Source organism: Spea bombifrons, chromosome 3 (assembly GCF_027358695.1).
Source record: "Spea bombifrons isolate aSpeBom1 chromosome 3, aSpeBom1.2.pri, whole genome shotgun sequence".
NCBI classification, from domain to species: Eukaryota; Metazoa; Chordata; class Amphibia; order Anura; family Pelobatidae; genus Spea; species Spea bombifrons.
In genome coordinates this window covers 119,263,449-119,290,507 of record NC_071089.1, presented here as the reverse complement: position 1 = coordinate 119,290,507, position 27,059 = coordinate 119,263,449, and the positions used below count along the sequence as shown (strand labels likewise).

At 44.8% G+C, this 27,059-nt stretch overlaps 1 protein-coding gene across 2 annotated transcripts in view; it reads right to left on the bottom strand.

Moving 5' to 3' along the window:
• Positions 1-23,575, bottom strand: part of OTOF (otoferlin) — a 100,639-nt gene extending 77,064 nt beyond the window's left edge. For both annotated transcript variants that reach the window (XM_053458626.1, XM_053458627.1), the window contains exons 1-2: positions 23,398-23,575; positions 11,126-11,184 (exon numbers count right to left, since the gene is read on the bottom strand). In XM_053458626.1, the coding sequence (XP_053314601.1) occupies positions 11,126-11,184; positions 23,398-23,476 (138 nt within the window). In that variant the 5' untranslated portion in view covers positions 23,477-23,575. The remainder of the gene's footprint in view (positions 1-11,125; positions 11,185-23,397) is intronic.
• Positions 23,576-27,059: the final 3,484 nt, after the last annotated feature.

The following is a 27,059-nucleotide window of genomic DNA, read 5'->3' as shown; positions in this document are numbered from 1 at the left end:
CGTGTCGCAGAGATCATTGTCTCTGCTCATGCAGCAAATCCAGATCAATAGCCGTTAAAGCACTCAAACCGTACGCCGCAGGAGCGAGAAGACCGGGCCGCCGCGCGCTTTAACTCTTTCACTCCTGCCCTGCTTCCTTCCTTCCCAAAAGGGTAAATGGGGGGATCTATACACCATGCATGTGTTTTATCTTACAGATCAGAAGTGTCTACTAAACACACGCTAGACTTCAAAGGTTTGGGGTCACTTAGAAATGTACTCGTTTTTTAAATAAAAGCAGATTTCCCCCTTTAAAATAATATGAAATGGATGAGAAATCCAGCGCAGACGGGGTTAATGCTGTAAATGACTATTGTAGCTGGAAACGGCTGATTTGAAATGGAATCTCTTCATAGGCGTACAGAGGCCCTTTACCACTCCCATCACTCCTGTGTTCCAATGGCCCTTTATCACTCCCATCACTCCTGTGTTCCAATGGCCCTTTATCACTCCCATCACTCCTGTGTTCCAATGGCCCTTTATCACTCCCATCACTCCTGTGTTCCAATGGCCCTTTATCACTCCCATCGCTCCTGTGTTCCAATGGCCCTTTATCACTCCCATCACTCCTGTGTTCCAATGGCCCTTTACCACTCCCATCACTCCTGTGTTCCAATGGCCCTTTATCACTCCCATCACTTTTGTGCTCCAATGGCCCTTTATCACTCCCATCGCTCCTGTGTTCCAATGGCCCTTTATCACTCCCATCACTCCTGTGTTCCAATGGCCCTTTACCACTCCCATCACTCCTGTGTTCCAATGGCCCTTTATCACTCCCATCACTCATGTGTTCCAATGGCCCTTTATCACTCCCATCACTCCTGTGTTCCAATGGCCCTTTATCACTCCCATCGCTCCTGTGTTCCAATGGCCCTTTATTACTCCCATCACTCCTGTGCTCCAATGGCCCTTTATCACTCCCATCACTCCTGCGTTCCAATGGCCCTTTATCACTCCCATCACTCCTGTGTTCCAATGGCCCTTTATCACTCCCATCACTCCTGTGTTCCGATGGCCCTTTATCACCCCATATATATATATAATGGTAGTGTATAGAAACATCTGGGTTTTTTTGCAGGCTGCTGTATGCCCAATACCCAATACAGAAATAATAATTTTTTTCTTAAAATGTTGGCCTCGTTCGTCATTTTTTGCTGGAAGCGCTTAATTGTCATCTGACACAAAAGCAGGAGATGATTGGTTGCTGGTGCAGAGGCTGAAAAAGAAGGTTTAACCCCTTCAGTCCCCTATGAACGTACCAGTACGTCCAAAAAACGCATCTCAAGAATCCCCTATGAATGTAGCGGTACGTCCTGCCCCTGCAGCCTGGACTCCCCCCTGACAGCCGAAGCCAGCATCGCTTTCTGCTGCCCGATCCGATGTAACAGCTTTCAGCGCAATAAAAAGTATAATAATAATAATCAAAACTTACATCCCATTGCCCTAGCATAACATCTACCCGGTATACCCCTCCTGCCCCCGCTCACAACCCCCAAACCCGTTAAGCCATAGGCATAAAAATTATACAAAAAATGTACACCTTATAGTATGCTCCCTGGTGCTGGGAAAGTCTGGAAAATCTATATAAATGAGGAATTTCTGAAATCAGGACACCTGAATTGATAAACTTGGAGAGGATTTTCCATCACTTTACCTAATTTTGTGAGGATTCAGAGGGCAAAATATATCAATATTAGGGGATTTTTTTTTATCATTTTCCGCTAGTTTTTACTAAATTTCTCATTCTCAATTTTCAGCTAATCATCCAACTATGGTATCAAAAGAAAGCTCTATCTCTCCTTGACAAAACAATATATAGTTTACATGGGTACACTATTCACAGGAAAAGAGAATCATCGCTGAACCGACATACCCCAAAAATGCCAAAATTGCTCTGGGACTTGAGGTACCAAAAACCATTGGGATTGAAGGGGTTAAAAATCAACATCAATAGATCCGCGGAGGTTCATTTGCTTAACACTCTAGAGAGTGAAATGAATGTCCAAGTGGCACGGCACCTTTAATTAATGTCAGAAATCAGCTTAATTCCTGCCGCGGAGTCCGTCTTATTATTTCACTTCACGTCTCCAGAAAGTGTGACTTTTTTCCTCAGAAAGCGAGTAGCCCCCCCCCCCCAGAGACCGGTCTACCGAATTAATTAATTGAGCGGCCGCTCGTCCTCGGGTGCCTTTCTCTGCTTTCCCGTGGCTTAATGAACGCCACGCGGAAACTTTCGTGGGGAATGCCAAGCAGCTATAGAAGCAATTACCCGCGCGTCCAATAAACATGAATAAATAAACGCATATATCACGCAGACGCAGAGAAACCAAAAAATAGCAAAAAAATATTATTTCAAATATATATATTCATTTATTCTCTTATTTAATATTGCGTATAAATGTATAATATAGCGTATATAACTAATATATAAATAAATAGAATGTAAAAAAATGACAAAATTGATGCATTTTGATTTAAGGAGCGACACAGGAATTCAATAAACTAACCAAAATATCGATCTTTATGGTAATTTAAGTGTAAAATATTAGGGGTACTGCCCCTTTAATTACCCAGAGCCGAATCCGTCAATGTTCATGGCGCCGGCCAATCCAAGGAGCTTTATTAACTACATCGATTTAAAGGGTTAACCCCGCGAATAATAGATTGTAAGCTCACAAGGAGATGGCTGTCTTCGGCTTCTGTAGCAATATATCTTAAGGTGAATGTTATCGTCGATGTTATGTCCCGCCTACCCGTTGTGCAGCGCTACGGAATAGGATGGCGCCATATAAAGCTATGAATTATAAAAAAGAAGCATTTTCAGATATATGGAAGAGTTCAAATGGGGAGGAAAAAAAACATGTGGAAAGCAAATGCTGCCCCCTGAGAAATAAAGGGTTAAAGAGCGCAGGAGAATTGTCCGGTGGCTTGGTGTCTGTCTCCGTGAGCCGGCCCATCTGTCATGGCCCTGCGCGGGGACGCGGCCCGCGCTCGCACCGTCTGCAAATGTTGTGTTTGGATGCGAGTTCTGGAGCCGCGCAGCTGCTTCGCAAAACCCATCGCAGATACCGCGGCCTTTCGTGTTTACAGGGAGAATCCCGTGTTATTTACCCCGAAAAAACATCTCCTGCTGCTTCTATACACATTATCGGGGCTTTTAGGGCAGTAGAACCCTGCGATCCCCTCATACCCATACCTGGAGACCTCCTTAATGCCCCGACGCTATGACGCTCTAAATATTAACCCTTTAATAGCCCTATGTAGTGACCAAATGTGTTACCCAAATGGCCCTAATACCGGCCCTCGTGGAAACCTTGACTTGTTATTTAGAGATCCACTTTACTTAGTTACCTGCATTCAAGCAGAGAGATGAACCATAACATACTGACAGCAAAAGCACCAACTGGGAGTCTTATATATGATTCCAGCGGGGGGAATAGGAAGGAGTCAGATCCAGACTGTGTGACCCCGAGAATCTGCCCCGGAGACCCTGAGACTGGGGCAAAAATGTTGAAGCTGACAATCAACCCCTGAGTGTCCCCAGGTGTGCTCTTACCCAGCAGGCATTCTGAGCTCCAAGAAAACAGGGGGTTCAGGGTTCAGAGGAGCTCACAATCTGTCCTCCTCATACCCACAACCTTCAGGCATGTCGGGCAAATGCCCGGTGGGCCACTGGCTGATGGGACCCCATACTCATACCTGATCTGGCTGGATATGCCTGGCTTACACACTGCGTGAGTATAATGTAACTCGTGGCTGCGCATATCCAGCCATTGGCCGCGCTTACGTCATTTGGTGGCCGCTGGCCTTAAAATGCCAGGGCCGCCTCGTCATCGTGTATATATATTTATGAATTGTTTTCGCTTAAATTCTCTCTTTTCCGTTTCTAGTCATTATATCGGCAGCGGAAAATCTCTTTCCAGTTCTCTGCACAGATTATAGGGAAGCTCAACAAACCCAGCAGATGCAGAATTACACCAAATGAGGAGCGGCAGAGAGCATCTGCACCGGGTACCCCCCGCTCTGTCAGTTTGGACAAAACAACGCGATTTACTCGAGGTATAATCATCACAAAACAGCTTTTAGCAGCCACAGGGGCAGGTCAAACAAAAATGGAGAACTCTGGGTCTAAACGTGGAGCAAACACCATGGAAACCAGTGGAGTGTTCCTGCGATTGTTCCACAGAAACTCCAGTCCCTCTTCCAGATCCCTGTCTTTCCTCCCCTCTGTCCCCCTTTCCACCTCTGCGCCCTTCTTTCCTCCCTTGATGCCACTCTTTCCTCCCTTGTCCCTCTTTCCTCCCCTGTGTCCCCCTTTCTTCCTCTTCGCCCCTCTCTCCTCCCGATGCCCCTCTTTTCTAGGTCAGAATGTTTGCTGGGTATGAGGGGATCGCAGGGTTCTACGGCCCTAAAAGCCCCGATAATGTGTATAGAAACAGCAGGAGACGGCTTTATAAATTAAACGGGGTAAATAAACCACATTATTCTCCTAAAAACCTTACTCAATCCATTGGGGGTGTCGAGGGGCTGTAGTTTTGCTCCCCACTACCTGCAAAAATGGTCAGATTTCTACTAAACCAGACCAAGTGCGATTCAGAGCAAGCAGAGAGTTAAGAATTTATAGAAATGAATTCTAATTTCCAGTCAATGAATTTACAGACGTTTAAAATCATGCGCTAAACCTTCAGCCGTAACATCAATACAAACAGCTGTTCCGGATAATTAACCCCCCCCCGCGCAGAACGCGGCGTGGGTCATTCAGCAATCTGTGTGTAAAGAACCCGCGGAATCCATCATTTCTTTCAAACAATGGCTGGATTTCCGTCGAATCTATCGAGCCGGGACCCACACTTTTCCTCCCGAGGAACTTGGTTATTAATCCCCCCCCCCGAGGACCAAAGCCAGAGAGGTGTGAAGCGTGTCGGCCCTCTGGAGCGGTTTAACATGTTCTAATTGGATAACTCCATAGCCCTATAGATGGATTAATGTACAGATACATAGGGTCTTTTCCGTGTCCAGAGAATATTATTGACTTATTTTTTTTAAAGGTCGAGGACAAGAGGTTTGAACAACAGAAGCCAGTGCCTGCTGGGAGTTCTGTAGGGCTTCTGCCTGTCAAGTTACCATTAGATGACAATTTGTGGCTGGGTGATCAGAAGATTCAGATAATAAAATATTCCATTGAGAAAAGAAGCCGTTATTGAGTACCCGACAAACACGGAAGAGGGGGAAACTCGGCAGAATATCTTGGAAGGGGAAACAGGTCCAGCCGTGGAGATCATTTGTGGAGGAAAACAAGAAGAAACCTCAACGAAGGTCTAGAAAAGTCATACCGGGTTTTTATGGTTGAGCCGGTCAAGGAAGCCCAAGCTTGGGAAAAGTGAGAGCTTCTTCCCTTTCGCCGACGTGCTCTGATATTCTTATACGTTTGCTGAACGCTGACCTTCTGACCAGTCTTCACAATGAATCTTTGACCTCCAAAAATATTGGAGACACCACAAGTTCTACCATTTTGTTTAAATATGGGCGAATGTTTTTTACCCACCTCTATTGGCAGCCCTAGATACGGAATGCCCGGAACATTGGCGTTGGTATATTTTGGAGACCATAGTAACTTCTACCAGGTTTGTTTGGTCCTATTTATCAAGGAAGCCCGATGGCCACAGCTGGGTGAAAAGTTTCTTCCCACAGCAGCGTTAACAAAAAACTGACAAAATTATTTACCCACCCCTACCGATGGGCTGGAAAATTGGACGTGGCGCATGTCGGAGACCGTAGTAAGTTCCAAATATGTCAGTGAACTCAACAAACTTCAGAAGATTACAACCCTCACCAAAAAAGTCTCCGGTCTCCCAAAGCAACCCCGGCTTTCTGGGATTTTTTCGACGTTGATGTTTTCTTCAAAAAACGACCATAATATTTAGCTGTAGTCAGAAATAGAATAACGCGTCGCTTCTTCCTCTCCACAATAAGCAGCATATGGTTGGACGACGACAAGCTCAGGAGTGGGCTTTCTCACTTCACAGGCAGAAGTGTTGTTTGGAATTATTGTTATGTGAAGACTGGAGCCACGAGAAGAAGGGGGGTAGCAGATTATTTTTATACACAGGACTCTCCCTGGAGATTGCAGGGGGGTCTTACTTTAAGTGTCCTACATGCAGGTGTAGACAATGGCTTTGGGGATCTACAGCCTCCATCGGCATCTCAAAGGATGGCCGGACATCTTTCTTGGAGGTACAGGAGGATCACTCTGTTGGCCTCAATGGACCTATTGAGGAGATCAGAGATGTCACTTGAAACCATCCCATTTATACCCCAAAGGTGGAGACCACTGGGGCATCTTTTCTTCTCGTTCCACGCGACCAAAGCAGAGCACCTCAATACAATGTTATTTGGCACAAAGAGGGCATCAAACAGAGGAGGAAGACCCCATTAGCAAAGTTGGTCATAGGAGGCTCAGACTTCGGGATAACCAGCCTCTACCCATGGGCACCTTTGGTGGCACGTCGTGGCCTTCATTTTTTTAACTCACGAAAGAACGATGTTTGAGACGGAGCTTATTGAGAATCTGAACATAGGAAAGGGATCGTTTTCGCTTGAAATGCGATCAAATAAATGAGTGCAGCTGCAGAGGCATCTGAGACCAATTAAAAGAGGTCTTACACAGTTTGTGATTCGGGGCGATTGCCTTAAAGGTTCTACATACCTCCCAGGTGTCCCTGTTTAGGAGGTATGGTCCCTCTTTCCTTCCCTGGGTAGTAGAATGTATCACAATATTCTACTAGACACCAGTAAATATGTTAATATGTGAAATTCTTTTTAACTAAAATACATTTGTCTCTTCTTGGAAACACCGCGGAGAGGGGAAAACCGTCCGGGATAAGCAGAACGCTCTCCTTCCGTGTAATTTTTCCTCCCTCTCGCTTCTGTTCCAGGCTGCGGATCTCCAGTGAAATCAATTCCCAGTTCGCCGGCTGACACATTTATTACCCGGGAGCGTGAAGAATGAACTGGCCGCTTACTAAACAATGCGGTGCGGAGATCACACAGCGGGAGGGACAATTAGGGCGCCTCTCGCCGCTTGACTAATGCGCCTGTCTCCGTCCCCTGCAATCCCTTTACATCTCTGCTCTTCCCATTGAAACAAATCCATGGAGAAAAACTGAAATCATTCGGAAAAAAAAAATTAATATGTTTTTTTTTCTGATGCTTTCATTTACTGACAGCGACTCGAATGGGGAAAAAATGCTAATCGGCACATAATGAGTTTACAGTCAAAGAAGAGACCACTAAGGTCTTGAAAGCTCATGTGCGTACCTAACTTGGCGGTTCTTGGTGATCCGCTTGAGGGACCTAGTCATTTATGTGGGTGGGGCTAGCTTGATATGTGGGCGGGGCTAGCCCCCAAACCATAACATGTGTATGGGGTGGGAGGAGGATAGGGCGGGGAGTGGGTGTGTCTGCCCAGAGAGTTTCTAGGTATTCTTCTCTTCTGTGAATGTTGGTCACCAAAAGCTACCCGGAGGATTAGGGGGGAGTGGCTTAGCAAGGGACAGAGCGAACTGTACACATGGGTGGAGTTAGCAGCACGAGGGGTGGAGCTACCTGCCGATAAAGGCGGACCTTTATGGCTGGAGATAAAGCAGAGTGACCCAGAGACCCCGGGAAACGGTGCTTCACCTGGAGACTTCAGGTTAAACTCGGACAATTCCGAATACTAATTAATCGGGTCTTATCCGAGACTCACCAAAGGTGAAAGGTCATCTGCGGGGGGGGGGCATGGTTTAGACCGCTCTCTTTCTGAAACATTAAGTGGAAATGAAAAGCAGACTGCGGATTTCAAACCCCCTCCCGCGGTAACGATTACCGTGAAATAATCCGCAGAGAAGACATTAAAGGAGTGATCCGCAGCGGCCCGCACCCGCCTCCGGCTCTCCAATTTATTAGAAAAGACAAAAAAAAAAGAGCCGACTTTGTATTATGCAAAATGTACCAGGAAGGCCGACTTCAAATCATTTCCTCGGAGAAAAACCACGATCGTTTTTTTTTTAAAAAAATGAGAAAAATTGGGCTGAATGTTGGAAAATCTCATGTTTTTTTTTATGTTAAAAAGGTTACGACGGTTCGTTTATCAGGAAGAAATAATGATGAGCTAAAATGTTTTCGTTACTCCGATCCTCCTGGGGGGTTAGTTTAGCCTTTCACGGGGTCGGTGCCTGCTGAGGATGATGGGCGTTGCATAAAAAAATTAAGATTTCTGTGTTTTTTTTATTTTAACTTTTTAAACATGTAGCAGCCACAGTAAAAAAGAGAGACGGACCTCGGGACGGAGGAAGAGCTCGGCGGGATTCAGGACTCAGGACACAAAATGATTTGGATAATGCTGACTCTGCCACAGGCTGCCACCGATCTCCATGAGGGGAAACTACTCAACCAACTCATAAAACCGCTAAACAAAAAGCACAAGCTATCGGTAGCGTCTCTAAATAAATGTACCGTAGTTATCCCAAAGATACTCCCCTTACCACCTCTGCCTGCAGACAACTCCATAGATCAACCACACGTTTTGTTAAGTGGCGGTTCTCCCGGAGCTCCCGGGCATGGTGATACCATCGTACCCAGCTAACATTCTGAGCTCCTACATAAGAAGGATGGGAACGGGGAAGAGGGACTGGCCATCCTCCAGTGGAAACGCTTGGGAAGTATGGGACACATAAAATAGTCCATGTCCCGTTTACTAGGACATCCAGCAGCAATGGCTCCAGCAGAATGCGGCGGAGCGTCACGTGGCGGAGCGTCACACATGCTGTCACGACTGTCCTTCGTACATAACGACGAGGACAACACATAACCTTCAGCTGGGATTAAAGTGTTCGGAGCAAAAATAATAACCGCGGGGAAACCATTTATACGAACGCACCCTTTACGTACCGGAGCGCAAGACAAACCGATCATCTCTGGCACCGGAAGAGTTAAAAATGGGGATCTAAGCGATTGTTCCAAAAAAAAAAATCAAGGTTTGCAGCAAAAAAATTTAATAATTGAGATGCATCATTTTCATAAAAGAAGCTTTTAATGTTGCGCATACTTATCAACTGTCCCAGTTTTTGCAGGACAGTCCCGACTACCAGGCACTGTCCCATGTAGATGATCCGCTACTCCTCTTTTCCAGGCAAGGGGGGGGAGCGTGAGCTGATGGGGGGGCCCCTGACCGATTTGGGGACCTTGGAAATCATTGGAGGTCTGTGCTGTGCAACAATTCCCCCAGAAGGACACTAGAGGGCGATGTCTCTCCCTGCCTAAATCCAGGGTAATTATTTCTATCGCAGCGATGTGGGTTCTGCTAGGTAGATATCAGAACCCCAAAACTTACTGTATATGGGCAGCAAAGCACAGGGCGGGGGATGGGGGGGTAATTTATCACTCGGAAGAACCCACCACGCCTGTCTTATTTTTGGTAGCCTAAAACCCATTCTTTTCACCTGTGTTTATTGAGTTACCACTCTCATGATGCTCAGCCGGCTCCATATTAAGAGCTGGTACCGGATTTATATGCCCGGGGGCCGGTCCTGACACGGAACGTTCGTCCTGCGGGAGCCGCGCTTATCGCGGAGATTATATAACCGGCAGCTCTTCCCCGGAACGCGTTATTATTCTGCTTATTCACTGTAAATATTTCAACACCCAGCCGAGTCTCCATCTCATTCCTCACCGCGCGGAGACGCAGACAGCCGCTCTCCCCCGTCCAGCCCGCGTCGGTGGAAATTAACCGAGAATAAAATCATTTTCATCAATGAACCGAGGCCTCTTCGCACATCTCCCACGACTGAGCTGCAAATCTCATCACCCTCAGCACCGTTCGGGATAATTCCCCTGCTAGCTGCTCTAGCCGGTTCAGGATGTACCGCAACATTTTTAAATATTCAGACGCAAATACGGTAATACCGTTTCGTTCTATTAAAATAATATTTAATTTAAATATAAAAATAAGAATTTCAGTCAGAGACGCTTAACATCGAAAAATGGAAGCTAACGTCGGGTCAGACCCATTCAGCCATTTTTCCTTCTGCAAAGAGGAGCCGTATGTCTATCCCATGCATGTTTCAATTCCCTCACTGTATTAGCCTCTACCACTTCTGCTGGGAGGCTGTTCCACTTATCTACCACTTAAGCATTAAATAAATGTTTGCTCACTGTTTGCGGGGACTTATTATTACCCTGTGAGCTCATTCTGTGACCACAATACAGCTGTATGATATATAGATCACGCACTGATGGGGAGGAAGCAATACATTTTCGCACAATACAATACAGCGATTGGCTGTAATGGCGCTAATGCTGTCAGCCGGGAATGATTGGAACCGATCTTCTAAAAGGAGATATTCTAACTGCCAGGGGCTGTTAGTCAAGGTACATCTCCCTTGAAGGAAATATCACGAGGAGCTTTAAGCTCCTCAAGCAGGAGCGGTGCCGGGGTCTCCTGGTTTACCCTGCAGATGGAGTAGGTGTCTATTTCCAGCTACGGCCGACCTGCCCCTCTAAGTGCAGAACGTCAAAGAAATCCATATCACAAAGAATATGTGCGCAAAGGCAACCTGTGAACGCACAAAACCATTCTAGGCCCCAGTCTACGGCTTGGCTCAGCTCCTCCATCAGAAGATCCTTCTGGCCGGTGGCCGCGTAACTCGGTGTAACCCAGCTGGTGGTCCTTGTACCCCTTGGTGTACGTCTGAGGTTTAACGAGCTGTATGAATTCAGGGGATACCGGTATATAACGTGCCCCATGAAAATACTTGTCTTACTTAAACAAATCGGTTGAGGAACATTTCAGCAATAAGTCCACACATGTTGAGTTGCCACAAGGTCATCACTAGAAGACCATGTCTACCAACACTCTTCACGCCCCTGCCTTGTCCGCAGGTCATATTTTCTTCGCTAGCTCTTGAAAAGACTACCTTACCACCCACAGAAGATCATCTCTGGCGTGGATTTTGGTCACATGTTCATGTACAAAAGTACCAGCCGTGAGGCAAGCCAACGGACAAACCACCGGTGGAATATTTTTAACGGCTCCAATCACTCTTACCTCGTCGAACCTGGCCTCATCCTCGCAATTCTCCAGCACCCGGGTGTAAAACGACAGACCTGCAAGGAAAGAGAGGAGCCTGGTTATTATAGGTGCCGTCAACCAAGAGCTGACACTCATTGTAGCCTGGGGACCCTTTAAAGTGTAATAACAATGACAAGGCAATCAATTCAGCCTATCACGGAACCATGCAGCTTAGTAAAAAAGACCTTTGACTTCAGAATGAGAAATCTCTTTCACCAAAGTCGAAGATTTCCGTCGATTTGCACTGGACATTGTGCGAGGGATGACATGGTTGGTCTTATGACATCACGACTGATAAATCAAGCTGGGCAGCGAATAGGCGATAGCTCACACTTCAGAAATGCTCCTTATCTCCCGTCAAATTCTATGTTACCGACCATAGCGGGCAATGAAACAGTTAATAGGTTTTTTTGAGACCCGCAAGCGATTTTGCATGTTATATATATGGTCGGACCGGCAGCGAATCCGATCTGTCACTGTGCCGGTGTATAATGCGGGCTGGGCTTCCATTGGCTGTCCCCGCGCGCCCACCAGTTTTTAGATGTTCTGAGCGACTTTGAGTCTTTGAGATTTTGACAAGTGGAGAAGCAGAGATAATGGCTGTCAGAAAACACATCCAATTATTTCCTGCAGCAGAGCGAGCCGTACACACAAGCAAAGCCCCGGCGGCTTGCCGGCGGGGGGGGGGTTTGTTGGCTAGTGATTGAGGTCTGGTGGCACAGTCTAATTTCTTCATTATCTTTCGCCTAGCCGGATATACAAGTCATTATAACTACAAACATTGATTGCTTCGGCTGCTTCTTAAATTACTTTAGTTGGGTCCTCGGAGCTCATAAAATAATTGCGGGAATAAAAGAGGAGCGGCAGCCTTTTCTGAGGAGAGCGACCAAAATATGAGCCAGGTCACCAGAACCTGCTTTAACCATTGGGGACTGACCAGCAAGCAAACTGGATTAATGCCCAGTAAGCTGGTGCCCAATGGTGCCTCCTATGTAGCTTTATTGGCACTCATTAAGTCATTTAGCATGAGGGTCCGAATGGTCGCACGTTTACATCATTTATCGGCCACAGTCCTTAAAGTGCCGGGGCAGATAGTAATCCCTAGTCCAGCCCTGGACTAGGAGGCCCTGACATTGTGTAGATGGAACCATCAGTGGTTCCTCAGAGATCAGGGGATTTTCTGAAGGCCAAATCTGATAGCCACCATCACTATAAGATTTTCATACCTGGAGTCTCCGGGTTAAGCACTGCTTCCCAGAGTCTCTGGGTCACTTTCCTCTTATTCACAGCTAATTTAGGGTTATCTAGGACTAGCCCCACCTACATACATGGCTAGCCCTGCCCCTTGCACTGCAGAAGCCACTCCCCAGAAGAGCAAGAGCTCTGGGAAGCCTCCATGGTCCGATGATGACCATTGGGGATCCCTACCCGTTTTGCAAAGTGTGAGCTTATCAAGTCAAGCTTTATTTAAAAAAAACAACAAACACAGATTGAGGGTTTGGGGCACTAATGCTCCCATATCCTGTATAAACTCTCACCATACAAAAAACTTTATGTTTCCAAAACATCCAATACAAGCAGGGGACGAGGACAGGTGCATGCTGGGAAGATATTTTATCACAAAGGCGAGAGGCAAATGTGTAAAAATATCTGCTGTTTGAGAACATTTTTCGTTATTATTTCCGTCAGATATGAAAGCGATGAGAGTGAATAATACTACTAGGCCCGATCTCATCCACCCTCAGCGGATATGAAAATCTAAAAATAAATAAAAATAATGCGTGGCCCCCTATTTACAGACCAGGGTTTAGAAAATCTTCTATTTCTTAAAGTGACAGGCCCTCCTTTATTTGATTTTGAAGTATTTCTCTGCTCTCCGGGGGTCCAACCGCCTCTCTCTCCCTCTCTCCGCTGAAAATCCCGGGGAGCCATTATCTGCCATTAGCACGTCTACGTCAGACACTTCCGCTCCACGCGCAGGATGGGGGCCGTTTCTAATCACCGCCATTTCTAAATGGTTTTGCGACAACATTTTGTGGAACGGGACAGTTACGCCAAAAATGAGCTCTGTGAACGTTCACGGCGTGGAAGCGCCTCCTAAATGTTTGTCTACAAAATTAACCACCGCAACGACTGGAAGTATCCTATCCGCATACTTCCCAACAGACCTGGTTTTCATGGAGCAGTCCCGATCTTTGGGCACTGTCCCCCATAGATGCCCCTACGAGTCTGCTTTTGCAGGCAGTGAGGAGCATTGACCTTTTGGGGAGATCTTCTGATCTGCAACCCCCACGTGGCCACCTCACAAGGTGGCTCTTTGGGTAAGGTGGGCAAGCTTATAGCCTCCGCCCCCCGTCTGCCACTATCTCTGGCCCCACCACTCCCCAGCTCACGCCACGCACCCCCAGTCTAGGCATGTTGGGGGACATGCCTGGACTGGCCGTCTGGCACACTGGGCAAATGGACCAGTGGCCAGTCGGGCTGCGTTCTGCCGCTCCAGCAAACGACTGGGTGCCGGATGGATGCGGCCGGCTGCACGCTGCTTATTAGAAGTCACTGCACATATGTCATTTGCCAACCTCTGGCCTTAAAGTGTCAGAACGCGTAGTCATCCACCAGAACTATGTACGTAGGCTGGTGGTCCTGTCTGTATCCAGATCTCATGTTGCCACAATTGCGACGTTGGCCCCCGCATGTGTCGAGCGCCTTGATACCTTTCCCACTTACTTCTGATCCCCTCCCCGCTGCCTACATCTGCCTCTTCAATCTCCATCCCCGGTAGAAGCTAAACTGTCTGGACTTCACTTCTGCAGGAAAAGAATTGCCTTTTTGTGCTCCTGCGGCTTAGCGCGACCAAAAAGTCCAAAAAATAAGAGATAAAAATAGATAATCCCAGCGTGAAAAGGGGCATCTCGCAGACCCTTCCAGTATTTATTTCTTTAATATGTTCAAATACGTCCCATAATTCCCATGGTCGTGTAGAATGATGTAAGAATAATTAGAATTATGAGAATAGAATAAAAGTAATTTTTTGTAAAGTATTTATAGTTAGCTGTATATATAGATAAATCACAAAACGACATTTAGACATTCATTTGTGTAAAGAAAATGATTCTCCTTCAATATGAAAAACTTGCTATCATTTTTTTTTTTTTAATGTATTAACCTTAATGTTATTAAAAGGATTTGTTTTTATTATTTTTATTAATCTTATTAATGTTATTAAAAGGATTAGTTTTTATTATTTTATTAATCTTATTAATGTTATTAAAAGGATTCGTTTTTATTATTTTTATTCATCTTATTAATGTTATTAAAAGGATTTGTTTTTATATTATTTTTATTAATACCATTAAAAAGGGTTTATTTTTGATCTCATTAAAAAAAGGTCTTTTTTTATTAATTTTGCTAATCGTTTAACCTTTTTTATTATTTTGTTCATTTTATTCATCATATATATTAATTATATAAATATTTATATATATATATATATATTATTAATTTGTAATACAAATAATTGGATTTTTCTTAATCTTATTACAAGGGATTTTTTAAAATTATTTCTGTTTAACAAAAAAGGGGTTTTTGTTTTATTTTTGTTAACCTTATTAGAAAGATTTTATGTTTATTACTGTTTGTTAATTTCATTAATCTTTTTAAAAGGGCCTTTTTATTACTTTTGTACTTTTGTTATGCTTCTTAAAAAGGGGTTTTTTTTTTGTTTTGTTTTTTACTTTTAGAATGAATCAAGTACACCGGATAGAGCTGTAAGTATAGCACCGTACCTGGCTTCTCATGTCACAGCCCTATGTGTCAGTAGCCCTGGGGACTGCTCGCTTCCACGTATGACCTCCTAGCCACTTGTTTAAGGTTCCATTAATGCACCCAGTGGCCTCCATTTGTGCCATTGGCCTCCATTTGTGCCAGCGGCCTCCATTTGTGCCAGCGGCCTCCTGTTGTGCCAGCGGCCTCCTGTTGTGCCAGCGGCCTCCATTTGTGCCAGCGGCCTCCTGTTGTGCCAGCGGCATGTTAGTATTCTGGCCAAGCTGGGCAACTCCGCAGACTATTTCCTATGGAAACACTCTGCAGTGTCTGCACCCCAAGCTGTGAGAGGGAAATGATCTTATAAGTGATTGGATTTTGAAGAAAAATCCCTCCTTTAAACAAAAATGTTGTCTGAGGGGCAGAAAGGAAAGCGGTGAGAGAAGCGTGATGAGAAGGCATTGCAGGCAATTATAGCAGCTCTCGGAAGACCGTCAGACCGATTGAGATTGAATTGAGAAGACGGAGCCCGAGGGTAAATTCTGTGTCAACGTCTTGTTGCAGTGGGGTTTTAATAACTTTATGTCATAAAACTATCTCAGTGGGGTGATGACATGACTGATCGGGACCGTATGACTCCCCTGGGGTCTGTTACAGAACGTAGAGGGGGCAACAGAGCTCATGGATAATACAAATAACAAACCTCCATTATTAAAGAAGGACGGTTTGGCTGTAACAGGGGTGGGGGTTTGGGGTGATGTGCAGAAGGTCGGTGGCTTGAAGCTCTCCGATAGGGAGGATAGATAGTTTCAGGATGATGGATGGGAAGAAGTGATAACGGTCGAGGAGAGACGCAAGTCGTGGGCAGGGAGATGAGGGCAGTTAGAAGAGTATCTGACTGTATACATTTTTTTCTCGTTAAGTCATTATGCTTTTACACCAAGCACTTAAAAAGAAAACAAAATAACCCGTTTTACTGCCCCTCGGTCGTTGAGCCACCACATCCTGCGGAGATGGGGGAAGGAGCCGTTACAAAAGACAAACAGCCATTTAAAACAATACCATTTAATCCTCCCCATTAGCAGCCAGGTGCATGCTGGGAAACATAAAACATAAAAAACAGAAACATAAAAACCCAGAAGTTGCCGGCATGACCCGCAAAGGACCCGTGCTTCTCCCGAGCCAACGTGTTCTCCCCCAAACACCGAATCAAACCCCCTTAAGCCGTCTGGTTTTAATAAGCGATTGTCTTAGATTCAGGAGCCGTATGTCTATCCCGTGCATGTTTAATCCCCTCACTGTATTACCCTCTACCACCTCTGCTGGGAGGCTGTTCCACTTATCTACCTCCCTCTCCATAAAGAAAAACTTCCTTCCATTCCATCTAAGCCTCCGATCTTCTAGTTTTAGATTATGGTCTCTTGATCTCATAAAAGTAATACAAATGTCGTTGGCATTAAAGAAATTCCGTTGACCGTCTCGTATGACTTTTGACTCGTTAAAGGGGGGTTTATGCTCTCTAAAGCTCATCCTAACAATTAAACGGTAACGGGGCAGGCTAGAGGGGACTAGAGGGGCCGAGTGGGTCTTATCTGTGTTTCCACAAGAAGTTAAGTGAAAAGTTAAACGCCATGAGCTCATTTCCTTGTGGAAGACGCTCGGGAACCAGGAAGTACGAGGTAATAGAGTCTGGGGAGGAAAAGGGACATTAAACTTCTTTGATCCGTCACTCAATCAGTCATCTGCAAGGAACGAGGAAGTTCCTGCCGCCTGTGCGAGTCGGATAAGAGATGATTGGATTCCTTAGGACAATGTTTGGGGCCTTCACAAATCAGCGCCCGTCCGAACCGCCCCCCCCACCACCGAGCATCAGAACCCGAGGAGACAACATTTATAGCGTGATGATGTCATTCCACACAGACGCTGTGGCAGATGATCCCCCTTTACCTTCCTTTAACCCTTAGGGCCCGCAACAAAGTTGCAAGGCTCAGCCAATAAGGACAGGGGACGCTGACAAGCCATTAGCCCTAGGCCAGCAGTCATGTCCCCCTTCCTTACTGGTCCAGGGGGCCTCTTTCAGGTCCTATCATAATTTTACAAACTTCATTCCTATTAATATTAAAGGCCCAGAAACTAAAAAAAAAATAAAAAAATTATCCAATAAAATCCTCCCCCCAATTGTGTTTTTTTCAGGGATCGCTGGGGTCACATGACACAAGTTTTACAGTGTCGGAGGGACAAAAAAAATGATTTGTTGGTTTAACTTTATATATGACAAAAAAGTTTAAGGAATATATAAATATACATAATATAGGAACATAAAATTCTCCTGATGACATCACACATTGACATCACACCATGACAATTCTACAGATTATTTCACCTTCAATAAGCACAGAAAACCTACTTTGGGGGCAAAAGAGCTTCTACTGGTGCTTTTGCCACCCACTCTGAATATCGCACATTATTCTAACGACTAATCACGTTGAGCAAAGAGAAAGCATTCTTTTAAGGGCTTTGTTGCCATAGCAGCACAACAAAAATAATATTTTTTAAAAGTGTTTCATATATTTCACATAAATCGCACAATTACAGCATTTCTGATCACGTTTTTAAAGAAAACATCTTTTATTTATTTTTTCCATGGACATTTTCATACAAACAGATATTTTTCTTCGTGTGAAGCCTCGGCAACATATTTTTTACGGGCAGTATTAAATAAAGGTGTATTGCCTCTAAAGCAGAAGATCAAGACATGAACGACCTATTTCTCACCTTTGAATTATTAAAGGGAGAGTCCTGGGGATGAGAGGGACTGTCCCCTGAAAATGGGGATACCTGGCCACCCTATATACTGATTATTTATTTATTTATCACCATCATATTCTGTAGCGCTGTACAAAGCACTTTTAGCCCCAGATCAGTGGTTCGTTGGCACTGAGGGGGTTAATGCCCGTCCAAGCGCTTATATTAAACACAGAGAGACATCAATTCCTAAAGGTAAGTACAGCCCGGGCACACGGCCGGCCGGCGTCGCGTTTCACCCGGCTACCCGATCCCCTCTCCTCCTGTTACCCCCGAGCAGCTTCCCAAATGAATAATAGAAAATGTTTTACGGTGTAGGTTTCCTTTTCGATGTTTTATCCACCTGAGCGGAGAAGCTCTTCATCCCCGGTAACTTAGCACTCTGTCATAAATAAACGCGAAATAGCTCGCCCCCCTCCAAAAAAAAAAATAATCACTTTCACCCATAGAAAATACCCTCTATGTCATTAATATATTTAAATTATAATATATATATTTTTTTCCAGAACTGAATATTTTTTTATATAAAATAATAATCATTTACAGGACCGATCGCAACGAGATTCACTTCAAATTTTTTTTTTTACCTAAAATATGGTAATTTACCAAAAACACATAAAATATTTAGGAATAAGGGTTGAGGTGCATGCTGGGAAAATCTTCTAAGCACCAAAGACAGGTGATGTCAAGTCAAATCCATTAATAAATCACTATTCCATATCAGATACACAATTTTTTTTTACTTATGTCGCACCTTTCAAAAAAATGAGATATAGCATTCATTGTCCTGGAGGTATGATGTCATACCTGGAGGTATGATGTCATACCTGGGAAGCATCATGGTCTGTCCCAGATTCTCAGGGCTTTTGCCCCAATCTCAGGGTCTTGGAGTGAATCTTAGGGGTTTTTTTCAGGGTCCCGGGGTGAATGGGCAGATTCTCAGGGATTGGTGCTTTTCTCCCTGCTATATCCTAGGTGGAATCCCTGGTTGAACACAGGTAACTCCATTCCAAATATCTTTACCAGCTGGCAAGTCATGGTTCCCGTAACGACTGTTATTAGAAACATTTGGCTGCAGCCGTTAGCGAGTCCCTCCAGTAGGGTCTGTGGGATGGGCTATTAATGGGTTAATATTCGAGGGGTCTCAGAGTCAGTGAATTTAGAAAGCTCCAAGGGGTCCATGACATTCCCCACCAAAACACTGGCCTCACCCAACAAGAGACTGGGCCTGAGATCCACCAAACCAGGAAACTGTCCATAATTCTAGAATTTTGAGTGAAATGTGAAGCTCCTCAGTGCTCCCCGGAGTGTTGGAGGTTTGAAGCCCCTCAAACTCATAAATAGTCACTAATACGTCACTTATATACATTGGCATAACCAGTAAATCTATAGTGTTCTCCTAGCCGTGCCTGAATGTATCAATAGACCGGCCGACACGTTATGACATCAAAGTATCTGGTAGGCGTGAAGGAGCAGGAACCGCGATTAGTTGTCCCTTCTACTCCCGGGGGAGTATTGTTCTCCAGACGAGTCAGGTTGTTCTGGATGCTGGTGGGAATTGTACTCTCACACAAGGCAGAGGGCCCTGGGTTTTGACCTATACATTGTGCTGGTCTGATTCATAGCAAATGTGTGGGCTGTGAATGTATTTGTAAAAGATTTCCCTGAGGATGTTGATAATGGACTGTGCCGCCTCACATGTAACACATCGCGTGTAGCTGTGAATAGTCAACAGTACATATGATGTAATTAGAATGTAATGATACCTTTTAGAGGGCAACACAGTCCAAGAACAAAACATAGTCCTTGAAGACCTCAGAGGTCCCCTTTACACATGTACAAAGGGATATCTGACATCTTATATGAATATGTTGGCCGCTAGAAGGTATCATGAACTTTGCAGGTCTATGCACTGTTCACATGTGTCATAATTCTTGGAAGGAGTTAATCGAGCTGGGTAGCTCCGAGTTTCAGCGCCAGGACTTAATGCTTCTGTCTGGGTGAAATTAACCATATCCCAAATCACTCGGGACGACTGCTGATGCTCAGATGCTGTAATTCTGTAAGAACATCGGATTACGACGCACTCTCGCCAAAGCTTAATGTCTGTAAAGTAAGCCAAGTGATGCACACCTCCATTAAATGGAGGGCCAAGTAAGCATCTCTATGTCTATTTGATGGCCACCAACATGAAGTCACTACTTCCAGCTGATGGCCAGCCAAGTGAAGACTCTACCTCCAAGCTGATGGCCAGCCAAGTGAAGACTCTATCTCCAAGCTGATGGCCAGCCAAGTGAAGACTCTACCTCCAAGCTGATGGCCAACCAAGTGAAGACTCTACCTCCAAGCTGATGGCCAGCCAAGTGAAGACTCTACCTCCAAGCTGATGGCCAGCCAAGTAAAGACTCTACGTCCAAGCTGATGGCCAGCCAAGTGAAGACTCTACGTCCAAGCTGATGGCCAGCCAAGTGAAGACTCTACATCCAGCTGATGGCCAGCCAAGTGAAGACTCTATGTCCAGCTGATGGCCAGCCAAGTGAAGACTCTACATCCAGCTGATGGCCAGCCAAGTGAGACTCTACCTCCAGCTAATGGCCAGCCAAGTGAAGACTCTACCTCAATCTGATGGCCAGCCAAGTGAAGACTCTACCTCCAGCTGATGGCCAGCCAAGTGAAGACTCTACCTCCATTTGACAGCCAACCAAGTGAAATCTCTACACATCTGGACACATGAAGTCTCTCCCTTTGTCTCATGACCAGTCACTTGGTGTCCGTACCTCCATTTGATGTCCAGCCAAGTGAAGTTATCTGTCTACATAAGATTGATGTCACAGTTTCCTCTTCTAATAACTGAACATTAAATTACAGACTGTGGGGTAATTTACACCACATAACCAAACACAGCTAATTATTGGGCTCCTTGATATCAACCCCCCCCCCCCGCCATTATCGGGTGGGGAGCTGAGCTGGCCCTGAATAATGTATAGTTTATTTGGGGATTTTTTTTTTCTTCATCTAGCTGATATAACTATACATTATCCCGGGCCAGCTCAACCCTTCCTGCAGGAGAAGCTCCAGAGGTTCACCCTCGACAATGGACAGTGATATCGGGGACATGTTTGACTCTCTTGCAGACTCCATTTTTAATAATTTCACCCCAATGGCTCAAAACTACCATTCTGACTACACACAGGCTGGGTCAGGATATGATAAGTTCTCTTCCTTCTCCTCTGGCTGCCTGAACCAATCAGCAACAATCATCAACTTTAACAATAGGGGAGGGATAATGTAATTAAAAAACAGACAATTTTTGTACAAATGATATATATCACAGAATAAAAATGCGATTCCTAAAGAAGGTGCGGAACGACAAAGACGCTTCATAACCATGGAGAAGAAATTGGTTAATTTCAATATCATTTTTTGGACCAAAAGTCTCATTTTTTCCCCCAAAATGAAACCACCAATATTTGTTAGGTTTTTTTTTTTTTTTTTAAAAAAAGGAAAAACGAATCCTCCTTTATCGCATCCGCATAACGGGCGCTAATCCCTTCTCTGCTTATCTTTAACTTAGGCGCTTTATTGCTCACAGCGCAGGCAATGAAAGGGTTAAAAGGATATGACATCATTTTTTAAATTTTGCTCTGATAATCGCTTTACGCGGAATCTCAATACCGATTCTCCCGACGGCTTCGCGGGTTTCGCAATTTCACTGCGCAAAACAACCCCCCAAAAAATGAAAGGAGACCCTGTCACCAAATGGTTAAACCGCGAGGTTTCGGCATATTACACCGTCTGGCGGGTGACCCGGCGGAGATCTATCTGTACATGCGTCAGGAGTCCAGGAGTAAATCATACCCAGGAACTCTATAAGTGAGCTGCCCCTGAGACTCTCTAAATATTAACCCTTTAATTGCGCATCGTGAAGATCCTATATGGTGACTCGCCAAATGTGTCACCCAAATGGCTCTAATACTGGTCGTCATGGAAACCCTGACCTGTTGTCATTTCACTATAAACCTAATTGAGTCACCTGCATTCAAGCAGGGAGATGAACCATAACATACTGGGAGCAAAAGCACCGGGCGGGGGTCCTATATATGATTACAGCGGGGAGAATAGGAAGGAGTCAGATCCAGACTGTGTGACCCAGAGAGTCTGCCCCGGAGACCCTGAGACTGGGGCAAAAAACCCTGAGCGTTCCCAGGTATTATCATTATTATGTTTATATGATATAAATATACATTAACAATGGGTAATTCCAGTAAAACATTCCCAGTGAAAGCATTTTTAACCCTTGTGTGGCTTTGTCCAAAAGGCACGATTGAGAGATAGTTAACTTTTTGGAAGCCACTCGTGGGTTAATTCCTTAAAGGGACAGTAACGCATTTTATTTCTTTATTTTGTCTGTAACGGAAGCCGATTCTTGTGTTCCTGGCGGGCGCTCCCTGGTGCCGAATGTTTTGAGGATATTTAGTTATATTATTATATTACACCGTGAAAGATCAGATCTGTGGCAAAAGGTGGCAGGAGTAACATCAGCAGCAATAAAAAAAACATCACCGGCCGATCCTGCGAACAGGACGGACTTCTGTCACCCAAATACAACAACAAACCTGGCGGAGCTTCCAGGGTTTATAAGGAGGACTCAGCCGGCACAGAGAGCGAGACAAACGTTATTATAAAGTAAACATTTACCCCAGTGAGAGCAAGTGGGGCAAAATACATAAAGTACCCCAAACCATTAATGGCATACGTGGAATAGTCTCCCAGCAGAGGTGGTAGAGGGTAAAACAGTGAGGGTATTAAACATGCATGGGATAGACATACGGCTCCTGAATCTAAGACGAGGCCAACGACTGATTAAGGTTTGAGTCTTTACAGCAGGAGAAAAGAGCGACTAGACGGGGGCCGGATGGGGCCGATCTGCCAGCAGGTTCTATGTTTCTACCACCTGTTCTGGTAAGCTGCTCACCCAGGGCATGTCTGCCCAGCAGCCGATGGGGTGGCACACCATGGAGATTCCAGCCCGCAAAGCCCTGAACCTGCCGCCCCAATGTGTTTTTTGCCCTTTAACATAACGCGGGGCAATCGGGGCATCTCAGGGACCAGCGCACCACACTGCGGAACAGGGGGCAGAACCGCTGAGATACCCTCTACTTATTTGAAATACCCCTCCGCGAGTTCCCATCCGGCGCATGGATGGTGGAGATACCGATAGTAGTGAAAGTGGAGTACGAACATTCTATGAGTTGCTATGGTGACTGCACCACTTTTAGCACTTTGCACCAAGCTTATCTTTGTACATACCATCACACCCAACACACCCGCACTACAGATCTGCCACAAGTCCTGCTTTTACAAGAAAGTGCTGTGAAATTAACCCTTTGGCGATAGATAAGTAGTACCTTGCACTCTAATGCGTTAACCCGTTAACCTTTTTTTTTCTCTCCTGGACAGGTGTGAGGAGAGTAGACTCCTCCATCCAATCCCTTCCATTGTGGTGGCACAGAAGGGGTTAAGCCATGCCTGGCTGATATTAACCCCCCCTCCCGCCAGCTCTGCGGATAACTTTTCCCCCGGTGCTAACGCTCGCACGCTCTGATCTATCAGCCTCGGGAGAAAATGTGCGAATAAAGGGGGGGATCGTTCCCGTTGGAGAAAAACCGAAGCTCGCGTACCTCTGAACGTTACTTTGGCGATCCTGTCCCCCTTTCCCCGCAGGTCGGTCACGGTCTTCAGGTGAACTATTAAAGCCATAGCGAGCACCGGGAGAGGGTTCCGCTCATCCAGGCAGAGAGATGCTGGCGGAGAGCGCGGGGTAATCCTCCGGCAGAGCTGCCTCGGCAGCCGTGTGTAGCTGTCTCGCTCGCACACACAATGTGCATTGACAGCGTAGGGAGCGGGGGGGGCGCTCTATATAACGTGAATCTCCTCCCAGCCACCGGGGCTCCGCTCCAGACAACTCTGTCCTCCTTCCCTTCCTTTAAATTATTTACCGTACCAGCAGCTTCCCTCCGGCCGACACGCTCTACCGTCCTATGCGCAAAACCCTACAGGCTACCCTACGGGGAACATCGGGTTAAACCGATACGCTGCCTTCTGTAACTGAATTCACTAGGAAAGAGAATATAACAATATATATAATAACATGATAACCATACATACCGGTAATATATAACATAATATTATATAATGATATATAATACTATGTAATAAATATAATAATACTATATAACATGATACCATAATAAAATATAACCATACATACCGGTAATATATAACATACTATTATATAATAATATATAATAATATAATACTATGTAATAAATATAATAATACTATATAACATGATACCATAATAAAATATAACCATACATACCGGTAATATATAACATAATATTACATAATGATATATAATAATATAATACTATGTAATAAATATAATAATACTATATAACATGATATCATAATAAAATATAACCATATATACCGGTAATAGATAACATAATATTATATAATGATATATAATAATATAATACTATGTAATAAATATAATAATACTATATAACATGATACCATAATAAAATATAACCATACATACCGGTAATATATAACATAATATTATAAAATGATATATAATACTATGTCATAAATATAATAATACTATATAACATGATATCATAATAAAATATAACCATATATACCGGTAATAGATAACATAATATTATATAATGATATATAATAATATAATACTATGTAATAAATATAATAATACTATATAACATGATACCATAATAAAATATAACCATATATACCGGTAATATATAACATACTATTATATAATAATATATAATACAGTACTATATAACAAAATATAATAATACTATATGACATGATATAATAAAATATAACTATATATACCGGTAATATATAACATAATATTATCTAGTAATATAATATATACAGTATCTCACAAAAGTAAGTACACTACTCACATTGTTGTAAATATTTTATTATATCTGTTCATGTGATAACACTGAAGAAATTACTTTCTGCTACAATGTAAAGTAGTGAGTGTACGGCCTGTATAACAGAGTAACTTTACTGCCCCCTCAAATATAACTCAACACTCAGCCATTAACCCCTCAAACATAACCCAACACACAGCCATTAACCCCTCAAATATAACTCAACACACAGCCATTAACGTCCAACACCTTGGCAACAAAAGTGAGTACACCCCTAAGTGGAAATGTCCAAATTGGGCCCAAAGTGTCAATATTTTGTGTGGCCACCATTATTTTCCAGCACTGCCTTAACCCTCCTGGGCATGGAGTTCACCACCGGAGTCCTCTCCCACTCCTCCATGACGACATCACGGAGCTGGTGGATGTTAGACCTTGCGCTCCCCCACCTTCCGGTTGAGGATGCCCCACAAATGCTCAATAGGTCTGCAGACATGCTTGGCCAGTCCGTCACCTTTACCCTCAGCTTCTTTAGCGAGACAGTGGTCGTGTTTGGGGTGTTGGAATACTGCTCTGCGGCCCGGTCTCCGAAGGGGGGATCATGCTCTGTTTCAGTATGTCACAGTACATGTTGGCATTCATGGTTCCCTCAATAAACTGTAGCTCCCCAGTGCTGGCAGCGCTCACGCAGGCCCAGACCATGACGCTCCCACCACCATGCTTGACTGTAGGCAAGACACACTCGTCTTTGTGCTCCTCACCTGGTTGCCTCCAGACACGCCTGACACCATCTGAACCAAATAAGTTTATCTTGGTCTCATCGGACCGCAGGACGTGGTTCCAGAAATCCATGTCCTCAGTCTGCTTGTCTTCAGCAAATTGTTTGTGGGCTTTCTTGTGCATCATCTTTAGAAGAGGCTTCCTTCTGGGACAACAGAAGGCGGCGTACGGTCTGAGCACCGACAGGCTGACCCCCGACCCCTTCAACCTCTGCAGCAATGCCGGCAGCACTCATACCTCTATTTCCCAAAGACAACCTCTGGATATGACGCTGAGTACGTGCACTCAACTTCTTTGGTCGGCCATGGTGGAACCTCTCCTGTGAAACCGTTGTATGGTTTTGCCCACCGTGCTGCCGCTCAGTTTCAGGGTCTTGGCAATCTTCTTATCTTTATGTAGAGCAACAATTCTTTTCTTCAGATCCTCAGAGAGCTCTTTGCCACGAGGCGCCATGTTGGACTTCCAGTGACCGGTGTGAGAGTGTGAGAGCGATATACAGGCCGTACACTCACTACTTTACATCGTAGCAGAGATCATTTCTTCAGTGTTATCATAACATATTTACAACAATGTGAGGGTGTAATCGTTAATTTATAAAGCACCAACGATTCCCGTAGTGCCCCTTACAGTCCCTGCATTCAAAGGGCCTGACAGAACAAGAACTGACCGACTAAGACATTAGGTAAAGAAACAGCCTCCCAGCAGAAGCGGTAGAGGCTAATACAGTAAGCCTTAAACATATTCATTATTATTGTGCTGTACTGGAGTCGCCCCGTTGATACGGACCTCTGTACCCAATGATGGCCGGAGGCATGCGTCCCCCTCACCTGTCAGCAGGTGTATTACCCTATACTGTACAGTGTAACAAAGTCCAGTATATACAGCCAGCCCCGGTACGGGGTAATGGGTGTGCGGGTATGGAGGTTGGATATGGGGTCAGGGAGGGTACATGAAGAGCGGACCTGGGGACAGAGAAAGAGAGTACGTGAAATTCCTTCCCGGCATATAGAAACGCAGCCATGGTTGCCATGGTGATTGCATCCCTTTTACCACTTCACTGCTCCTTGTCCATAATCCCCCCTCCACGCTACAGATCAGACTCGAAACTGTGTGTGGCTTTAACCCTTTGGGTTCCGGCAAGCACGTAATACATTCTATGTACGTATAAAGGGGGGGGGGTCATTCATGTTTAAAAAGTTCAAAGCACGTCCCGAGTGAGCGTGTACTCAAAACTGGGCCCTTTAACTCTTTCTGCTTGGGGCCCTTAGGAAAACCTTTGTCCCCAGCAGAAGATGTGTATCGGCAACAGAATCTGCCGCACATCAGACCCATTCTTGTGCTTATTCCATGCACGTTTAAATCCTCTCACTCTATTAACCTCAACTACCTCTGCTGGGGGGCCATTCCACTTATCCACTACCCTCTCGGTAAAATAAACCTTCCTTCCATTCCACGTAAGCCTCTGACCCTCCAGTTTTGGATTACGGCCTTTTGTTCTGACATTTCTCCTGCCCAGTTGTCGGTGTGCTTCCTTATCGATCCTGGTGGATATCGGCGCCGCAGACCGTGGCGCTGTACGCGTGGCCTCCTGGGCA